The 10284-nt window shown below is 46.0% G+C and overlaps 1 protein-coding gene across 1 annotated transcript; it reads right to left on the minus strand.

Annotated features, from left to right (window-relative positions):
- Positions 1 to 673: 673 nt before the first annotated feature.
- LOC128431151 (major facilitator superfamily domain-containing protein 6-A) lies at positions 674 to 9927 on the minus strand. The gene is made up of 7 exons (XM_053417380.1): positions 9622 to 9927; positions 7542 to 9033; positions 5883 to 5980; positions 4534 to 4695; positions 4344 to 4442; positions 3966 to 4252; positions 674 to 2386 (listed from the first exon to the last, which is right to left on the minus strand). The coding sequence occupies exons 2-7, from the start codon at positions 9029 to 9031 to the stop codon at positions 2210 to 2212; spliced, it is 2313 nt and encodes a 770-aa protein (XP_053273355.1). The 5' UTR covers positions 9032 to 9033; positions 9622 to 9927; the 3' UTR covers positions 674 to 2209.
- Between the last annotated feature and the right edge of the window lie 357 nt (positions 9928 to 10284).

The raw sequence follows: 10284 nt of genomic DNA on the forward strand, positions 1-10284 counted from the left end.
CGGTGTCATTGAAACTGTAATGTGAATGCATCATTCTCCTGTTCATTATTAAGACCAAAGAACAGCAGCAGCCATCAGCAGCAGAGGAGCAGCTCAGATCTCTCCCCCGGTTATCAGACAGGCCGAGTCTGCCAAGATTTTATTATCTTTATTTTTATTTATTTTTTTAAACGACAGCACAAGCCTACTTTTTGAGGAAGCCTATTACTGTCCACCCACACACACCCATCAGTAGCACCACGACCTCAATAACCCTCCACTCACACACTCACACACTCACACTCACACACACAGAGGATGGTTTAAATCCGCAGGGTGTTCCCACAACACTACTGCCATCAAGTGGCTGCTTTGAGTCATGACATCGGCCTGAGAAACATCCTGCAGCATGGATATGGTGAATGCTAAGGTACTTTATACTTCTAGTACATTAACATTCAAGTAAAAGTACAGCCCTTTTTACTGCATTATATTTGCCTTTCTGCTAGTCACTAATTAAAGTAATTAAACAATATCAAATATCCATGCTACTTTGTACTAAATGCTCTTTGTATTATTATATGGATTAATGCACAATGATTTATCAATAATTATACACAAACAACAGAATATTAGAATTAATCTGAAGTGTTGTATTTTTGCAATAGAAATAAACAAACTTTCTTCAACAGCATTTTTCTGTCCCCAAAATGTCCTTTAATAATCATCTACATTACAGTGAACAGGATTTTTTCACTCCTTAAACTTTCCGACTGAAAAAACACTGAATACTTGGAATTATTTGGCATGAGAGTCAAACACAGCAGGTCCAGAATCTGTCAGTTATTGGCAGTTTCAATACAAAAGCAGTGGAAGCGACCTTCAGACACCCCCGACAGTGTGTTTTACAGTAAAGGGATTTCTGCCGGACATCTTGTTATAATAAGTTAAGACAACGATGATGATTAAATAAGCAAACAGTGTTTAAAAGAGGCACTTCTTCATCAGTGTGCTCCTCAGGGAAATACAAATATACAGCAAGAGAACGTCAGCACTTCATCCGACACTCAGAGTTCATTAAGAAGAGAGAAGTGATGATATCTGAGGCAGATGATTCTTCTTTATGGTCCCTCGTGTTTCCTTATATGTTGTACTTGAATATAACAGAGGTTCCCAAACCCTGCACCACAGAACACACAGAATAGAGACGCGTTTGACAAAAGAAAGGACAGAACAGCCTCGAGCAGAATCCTCCATCACCACAGTCCTGGTTTATGTTTGGACAGAAGAGGTGAAACATCTAGAAGCTGCAGTGACACACTAACGGATTCAAACACTCACACAACGGCCTACAGCTAAAAACAAGTTGTTCAGAGGACTTGTCAACACCTGCAGGAGTTTAGTTTGAATCCTGAACAACTGTCTGGGTTTTAATTTAGCGTGTAAACATAATGATTCTGTGAAGTTCTCTTTGCTTTGCCTCCCTCTTGTATCGAGGGAGAAGAAAAACAGAGAAAAGTACATTTGTTGTGTAAAAAGATTCAATCCATAAATAAAAAGCTGTTTTTGATTTGATTTCTTTAAAGGATTTTCGTTTTGAAGAACGAGAGAAAGAGAAGGTCGAGTCGGTAGCTGAGAACGTTTTCAAGAAAGTTTCCTGTCAGAGTGAGTGGACTTGGGAACCTCTGAGTTAATACATGGACAATAACAACAATATGTAAGTGAAGTTCACTTCTTTTACATTCTGCCAGATTTCATCACTTCCTGTGAGAATAAAGTCACAAAATAACTTATCAAGAGGCACATGGTTCAACTCGAAGGATTCTCCTCCACACTCCAGCGGTAAAGGGCAGTTTCACTCAGAATATAGTGCACAGAGCTCAGAGGTGCGTTGGATTTGTTTGCCTCGGACGAGCAAACGCCACCAAGCGCACCTCTTTTTATTGTATTTAAACATATCAACTAAAGTCCCCTCTGCAAAAACAACCCATTAAAACAAGTCTTAGGCTTAAAACTGTTTTTATAAATTAATTGTAGGGTTAAAATATTTCCACCTTGATTTGGAAACGACTGCATTCTTAAATAATTTTAAATATAAGGTTGCACCTCCAGTGGAATGACTCCACCACACCTTTGTTAAGCGACTTGTCATGACGGATATATTTGCAGTTCTTAAAACACGGCGCGTTTGAAGCTCAGCGAGTAAATTAAATAGTTTGTCCACTTCAGGTCAGTCTGTGCTCTCCACTGTGAACGCTGGGTTCTCATGAGGCCCTCCTGTGTCCGAGGGGGGGTGCGTTTGGTCTTCACCCGGTTGGGCGGTGTTTGGTTCGGAGGTGGCCGGCGGCGGATCGGAGTGTTCCTGTGAGGACGCCACCTCCTCAGCCGACGCCCCATCATTAAGTACCTGGCAACAGGAGGAACAAACAGTGAGAGTGTTTGACACCATCTTTCATTTCATCTCAGCATCGCCTCTTATTTAATAATCATCTAAAAACCCTCAGATAACTAGAACTAATCTGATCTAGCTGGAAAAACGTGTGTCTCCCTGACTAGCTGACTAGCCCGAAATAATAAAGACATAAAAAAATGATTATTCTAACTTTCTATCTTCAGAGAAACTGAGCAGAGGTTCAATCTGACAAACAGTGATGAGGTCATCGGCTGCACTGACCTCTGAGAATCCTGTGGCCTCACTTGTGTCCTCTGCTCCCTCAACATGTCTGTTTCTCTTGTTCCCGCGACAAATGTCTTTAATGTGTGTGATGTCACAGATTTCTCTCATCTGCTTGAAATGATTAATGTGGTCTAACGTCATCATTCAGAGACGACACATAGATTTCAATAGATTTAGATTTTTTTTTCCCTAATTAAAGTTCTCCTTTAAGTTCATGTAAAACCAGGAAGTTACTTACTTTTACTCAAGTAGAAAAAGTTCAAGTGGTTCTTTTACTTGAATTTCTACCTCAGACAAATGTTTGAGTACTCCCCCCCCCCCCCCCCCCCTGAGTAACACTATCAGGTACTAGTGTACTGGTCAGAACTTGGACTTTGTGCAGAGACAGTGTTTGTCCTGCGACGGTCGACGTTTCAGTCGGGAACAGAGAAAAGCATCAAGATCAAAACCCAGTGAGAGAGAAGAGACGTCTTCATGCAAGAAGATCAAACACAATCACATGCATCACAGACAAAAGGATCTGGGCCCATATTAGTCATATTCATACTCAGTGTTTACACATTTAGAGTGAATACAAAAGTAGAAATATTCTGTTAAGTTGAATAAAGGAACAGATTCTGGATGAAACAGAGTCAACAATGGGGATAAGAACTTTCAAAATAAAAGTAATAGAACCCTGACGATGATTAAATCGTTTTTTTATGTTGTAGTTTTAGTTCTGATGAAGTCACACGATGATGAAGGGGTTTTATTTTCTCACAGGGACGTTTTCAGATTTCAGTCGTTTCACCCTCTTGATAAATACAGGCCCTGATCTAATTCAGGAATGCATGCACCTCACATGACGTCACCACTCAGGCGTGGGAGTTTTCACAATATGCAGAGACGTATGCATGCGCGTACACACCCACATACCACACACACACACACACAGACACACACACACGGTAGTTTTCCATCGACCTTTGCACGCAGTTATGTCTCACCTTTCTGAAGCCGTTGAGAGGAGGAAGTTTAAGAGGGTTGAGATTAGTGAAAGGTAAAGAAACATTTCCCACACAGTTACGAAACAGACACAACACACGTTACTATGATACAACATCTATTGTTACTGCAGCTACACAAGCACGCGTCTCTTTCCAGGGACGACACGCAGGACTCTCACCTCAGAGCAGGAAGTTAGTTTTATTAATGGATTGATGTGAAAGTCTCTTAGAGTCTTAGAATTCCAAAAGCTGGATACCGTGAAAAACCAAAGATGAGGATTGTGTTAGAATTTAGAATGAATGAACTGGTGTTTTGTGTTCACCTGCAGTGGGTCCGCCTCTGCTGGTGGGCCGCTGCTCTTCGCAATCTTCATCATCTCTTTGATCTGGAAGATGGCGAATGCGATGGTGACCCAGGGGGCGCCGGAGAGCACCCACGCCGGCTGCGTCACGTCCTCCTGGTCCTCCTGGTGCTTGGTCTTCTTCACGGGTAAGACGGCGGCCAGGTGGACCGGGCTCCCGACCTGGCTCTGGCTCTGGACCAGGTCGATGGTGGCGATGGGGACCGGGCTGGAGGGAACCGGGATGTTCTCCGCTAACATTTTGTCCTCTGAGAAAGAAAAGGAACAGGACATAATAAGGAAAACATGGGTTTATGGATAAATACATAAAAACTGTGTGCTTGAGGAAGCTCCTCCCACCTTTCCCCTCCGAATCTCCGCACAGAAACTGGATGAAGGAGAAGATGAGGAGGATGACGAGGGAGGCCATGCCGATTCCTCGGAACGTCTCTGCAGCTCCTGCAAAGCAAACAGGGAAACATCAACTCTGGGAAAGGGACATTTTACTCACATACACACAATTCAGTGACACCACACCGCTGTGTCGTACCGAAGTAATTGACGAACACTCCTCCCACCATGGCCCCGCAGCCCCGGCCCAGGCCCAGGTGAAGGCCCTGGAGGATTCCCTGAGCAGACGTCCTGAGCGCCGGCGGCACGGCAGCGCTCAGGAAGGAGATGCAAGCTGCCCACACAGAGGCGTGGGTCACACCTGGAGGACACAGGGAGACAGGGACGGGTCACAGCTGCTGTCACATATCCAATGTGTTAAAAGAGATACAGAGACATTTTGAATTTTAGCTTGTACCTGTGGCTGTAACAGTTCAGTTAATCGAGTCAGATAAGAGCAATAAAGCTCAATTATAACACTCATAACTGTAAAATAAATGATATGACACCAGAAGCTGCAGGAGAGAAGTCTGCAGCTCTAATGACTTTTAAATGAGGCTCGTTTAGGGTCTGATATCTGTGAGTGTGTCCACTTTGCTGCAGATCCAATAGAACGTCTGCATCTGGTGGATTTAAACGTGGTTTCACCAGGAGACTGCTGAGCTGGATAGTCTCACTGGTTAAGTTTGAATAGTTTTAACTGGTTGACTTCACAGTTAGAACAGTGGAACTGGGACCTAAGCTCCGAACTGGTTCTGACTTGTTGACTCTGTGAGGCGTCAGTGTTTTCTCAGGGTGGAACTTCTCAAGCGAGTGACTCATCCAGTCGCTGTCGTGTCTCACACAGCTCCAAATACACTTTACTTACAATTCTATTAGAATATTTTATCTTTATATCATTTTGATTTTTAATTTCCCCACAAAAGGAGCTTGTTAGAAGATATAAAATCACAGAGAAAGACCTTGAACGACGAGTCAGTTAATTAATTAGTAGATCAGCAGATATTTGTTTGTATTCTCATTTGTTTTCAACCCAAATTCCGACTATTTGCTGATTAAAGTTTTTCCAAACTGAAGATTTACAGGTTTTCTGATTATTGAGAAAATAATCAATGACAAAAATAAAACAGTGGCACTTTTAGTTTGTTTGAATAGATTGTGGTGGTGGAGTCGGGTTTGTTCACTTTGTGTTATCATCCAGACGTTTAACTGTGGTCACACACGCTCCATTAATAAGTAAATATGCACGCGTCATGTGATCTTCAGTGTGTTCAAACACAGCTTCACTGCTCTGTTTGAACATGGATCCTGTGAAAGCTCAGGGTGGGTTTCTCTAGGCTTCCTCCCAGAGACTGAACTGCAGCTTCATCGCCCTGCGTGAACCCGGCTGCCGCAGGAAAGACGCCATCTGATAAGCGTCCTGTTAAACAAACAGCCGCTTTCCGACTCGCCCCATAGTCCGAGCTTTTCTAATCCTTCCCTGCGGGCGGAGAAACGAGAGGATGTTACCTTGAAGGACCTCCATGGGCAGGACGATCCAGGCGTTCTCCAGATAGGAGATGTAGAGGTACCGAGCCGTGTTGCAGGCCAGGCCGATGTAGAGCACCCTGAGGGGCAGAGACAGAGGGAAACAGGGGTTCATGTATTATACTATACTCATTTGTATGAATCATTGTCTTAGGAGCATTTTAAAACATGCACAACAACTTAATTTAGGGAAGAATGTAAGTGTCCAATATGCAGCTTTGGCCACTAGGGGTCTCACATTCAAAACAACAACAAAAGACCTAGTTTGATGATGTCATGGACCCTGATGAGGTAATATATATAAAGTTTTTCACATCGGGATCCACTCGGGTGACCAGTACAAACTGTGGAAGGACTGGGATCAATGAAACCAGTGCCTGATCAGCTCAGGACCAATGAGTGTGGTTGAGCCCCGAGGGAACGAGGTGTAGAGCAGCTGAGAGCAGAGCAACCTGAATGTGAACCCGACACGCCCTCTGTCAGTCGCGTGTTCAACACCAGACAACATTGTTTCCAATGCTACATTTTTCCATTATGTGTGGTTTGACATTTTACACCTGACGCAGCGTCACATGAGCGACTGATGAACACACACTGGGGCAGAGCGGCTCGCCTGCAGCCGGCTCTGCTCTGAGTGACAGACGCTCTCTGCTCTCGATCACAAGTTCCAGAGAAACAGGAAGCAGAGCGTCACGTCCTCGCACACTGTCGAGTGACGACTCCACGACGTGAAGAGAAACACAGAGTGAACATCCTGGAAACGAGTCACGTGATGCTCTGCAGCTACAAACTCCTCAGAGCTGGAACATCTGCTGCTCTGGATTAGAAGTGTTTGTTCTTGTAGATGAGCCGAATGAGGGAGACACTGACTGCACGTGATTACATTCTACACAGACCCAGTTATTCTATGTAATGTGACACACATCCATAACTGAGGGCTGTTAGCATTTAATATTAACAGCAGGATGTGAGACACGGAATATTTCTATATTTTAAATCCTTAGACAAACTCTGCGCCCTCTCTCTCAGGAGCTGTGTCAGAGACGTTGTGTGTTTTATGCGTTGTGGGTCCGGAGCTGCTGACCGACACCTAACACCGTGCTCTCAAATGTCCCCGCTGCCCGCGAGCTCCAGGTCCAGAGTCCCCCCCCCCCCGAGCATCAATGGCGGCTTTGTCTGCTCGCTGCTCTGAGGCCGCTCGCTGCAGAGACGTTGATCTGCTGTGATGAACCAACACGGTTTCATTATGCTCTGTGTGAACTGCAGGTGGCACCGGAGTCAGAAGAAGCTGCAGCAGGAGAGAAGGTCCACACACTGGACATCTTCAAGCTCATTTACTTTGATAGAAGCTCTCATTTCAGTTCTTTTCTTAAGATTTATCATATTTAAAAAGTTCTAGATGTAGATTTTGATCTGTTTTCAACCTCAGTTATTAATTCTGACCATGTGTCCACTCAACGATCCTAAAAGACGTCAAACATGCAAGATGGCGGCAAGTTGTTATTAAAAGTTTTCTGATAATTGTTGGTTATGCTGAATATTGACATTTATCATCGTTTATTTATTGATTTATTGGCCTGTGTATTCAGAGACCTCATCAGAATCTCCCTCTCCCGTGTGAAACCTTCTTCAGCGTCTCACCTGACGTGTCCGACCAGCTCGATGAACTTGTGGCTGGTGAAGTAAGCGGCGAGCTCCGAGATGTGACTCAGGACGGAGCAGACTCCGAACAGCGTGGTCGTCCCCTGCAGGTCCTCCAGGTGCCAGTAGAGGAAGCTGAAGACGAAGCCGTAGCCGAAGCCCATGAACCAGGCGACGAAGAGCACGGAGCCGTACCGCACGGTGCACAGGAGCCTCAGCAGGTCGCTGTAGTGGAACTCCTGAGCGGCGTCCGGGCTGCTCCGGCCAGAGGAGCCGGACTCCGGCGTCTGCCCCCCCACCCCCTCTGGAGGCTCCTGTCGGTACTCGTCGTCCTTCTCAAAGTGAAACTGAGTCGCGACAATAAACGCCAAAATCATCAGCACGCCGAAGACGATGAAAGCGATCTGGTAGTTGTGCAGCCGGTAGTCGGGCAGGACGCAGCCGATGACGTCCACCAGGGGCGTGACGTGTGTGTGGTCGATCCAGATGCCCACCAGCAGCATGGCCAGGCCCCAGCCCAGAGAGCCCCACATCCTCTGCAGGCCGTAGCGGTCCCGGGCTTTGCCGAGGTACTGCAGCGTGATGGTGTCCACGATGGTGACGGCGGGGGCGCTGAAGAATTCGCCCACGATGATGACGAGGAGGATGAGCAGGAAGATGGTCTGCACCTGGTCCGTGTTGTAGGTGATCTGGTACTGCTTGGCTGTAGTCGGGGCAGCAGGGGTGGTGGTGGTGGTGGTGGTCAAGATGGTGGTGGGTTGGGTGGAGTTTGGTCCGAGCTGGGTGGTGTTAGTCGGCTCAGCGGGGGGGGCCACGGTGGCGTTGGCGTCAGCGTTGCGCTCGTACCTGTGGAGCACGCTGAGGTGGAGGAGGTCAGGGCGGTCGAGGAACCCCCGGCGCCGCCTGCTGTGGTTGGTGGAGCTGCTCGGTTGTGTGAAGTTCCCAGGAGGGAGCGTCGTGGTCATCCCGGGCGTCACCGGCGTGGACACATCACCCTCCAGTTCCTCACAGGTCATCTCCGCTGGTTTGACGAAGCCGATGCCGCAGTTGAACATCAACCAGCAGAGCACCGAGAACAGCAGGAGGACCTTCCCCTTCTTGAAGCGGTCAGCCACCACCCCCCAGAAGGGGGCGCTGCAGAACTCGATGAAGTAGCGGATGCCGACGAGCAGCCCGCTGCGGCTGGCCGACATGCCGAGCTGCTTGTAGTAGATGGGCAGCAGGGGGTGCAGCGAGCCGTAGGCGGCGTAGAAGAAGAAGTAGAAGACCTTGGAGACCAGCAGCTGGCTGTTGACCCGGAGGCACATCCTCTGGCAGCAGTTGATGGAGTCGGGCTGCGAGGCCGGGGGCTGGTCGGCCGGGGGGGCCACAGGCATCGTGGACACGTCCGGCTCCACCGACCGAGTGTTGAACGACTCCGCCAACACGTACTTCCTCTTCTGCTCCTCCTCATCGTCGGTCAGGATGGCAACCTTGTCGTCAGCCGGCATATCTGGAAGATAAGGAAATGAGGCCGACGGTCAAAAACCAAATGACACGGAAACGATTCAGCTTCCTCTGCTCGTCATCATCATCTTCATCATCATCATGTTCAAACACCACAGCTGCCTTTTTATCACAGATTCAATTTATTTAGATACTGAAGTTTCATAAATATATTAAAAGTCATTCTACACTCCCAGAACAGGAATAAACCCTGAATGTGTGTCCCCAGTATTTTCTATTGTACACCTTTATGGGATTATGGGTATTGTGGTTCATACCTGAACATGTGGCTTCATATAACACTGTTTAAAAATGGATGGTTTAAACAATATGTGTGATACTTCAAATAAACATAGTGTGTTTTCATGGGCTCAGTGCAGGAGGACGCAGTGGAAACCGTCCCGACGCTCCCATGCGGAAGTGTTGACATCAAACCAAACTCCATTCATTTAAATGAGAATTTAAGGAAACGGGCTACATCATCGCTGCAGGTGGATTTAATTCGGGTTATTAAAACTAAACGTGATGTAATTTGCTGTGAGCTCGTGAAACGGTTGAAAGCATCAGATCTAAACCGGAAACTCAGAGAACTCACCGGCTCCGGTCCCATGGAAGTCAACCCGCGCGGTGTGGAGTTCCTCTCTCAGGAGATGAAACGATGAGTTCCCGGTGGAGACGCCATGTTTGTGTTCCGGAGACAATTCAAAGAGTTTCTCCGGCTCTCGGCTCAGAGAAGTACACACGCGAGGGAGCGATACTCGCTGGATACTCGGTGATACTCCGTAAAGTACTCGGAAACAAATATCTGTGACAACAACAGACACTCGTCCAACCGGAGCTCCCACCTGTCCGCGCTGTGACGTCACCGCCACGCCACACTTCCGCTTCAAAACAAACCGCTTCAGAATAAAACTCACGTTCCTTTCTATTCTACTGTATTTTATACGATTATATTATTAAACTGTATTGTTATCGTCCCATGTTATTATATTTTGTTGTGTTGTTTATTATTATTTTTATGTTTTATTTATTAACTTTAAGTTATACTATAATAGGTTATTATATTGTATTATTGAACTGTACTGTATTGTACAATGTTATGCTATATAGCTAAGTTATATTTATTAAATATCTGATTAATATATTTAATAGTATAATGTGTTGTTTTATATTAAAATATTGTATTATATTATAATTTGTATAATTATAACCTTAGTTTATGCTTTTATTTTGTCGACTTCCTGTAGTTTTGATTGGT

The sequence above is a fragment of the Pleuronectes platessa genome, chromosome 24, assembly GCF_947347685.1.
Source record: "Pleuronectes platessa chromosome 24, fPlePla1.1, whole genome shotgun sequence".
Taxonomy (NCBI): domain Eukaryota; kingdom Metazoa; phylum Chordata; class Actinopteri; order Pleuronectiformes; family Pleuronectidae; genus Pleuronectes; species Pleuronectes platessa.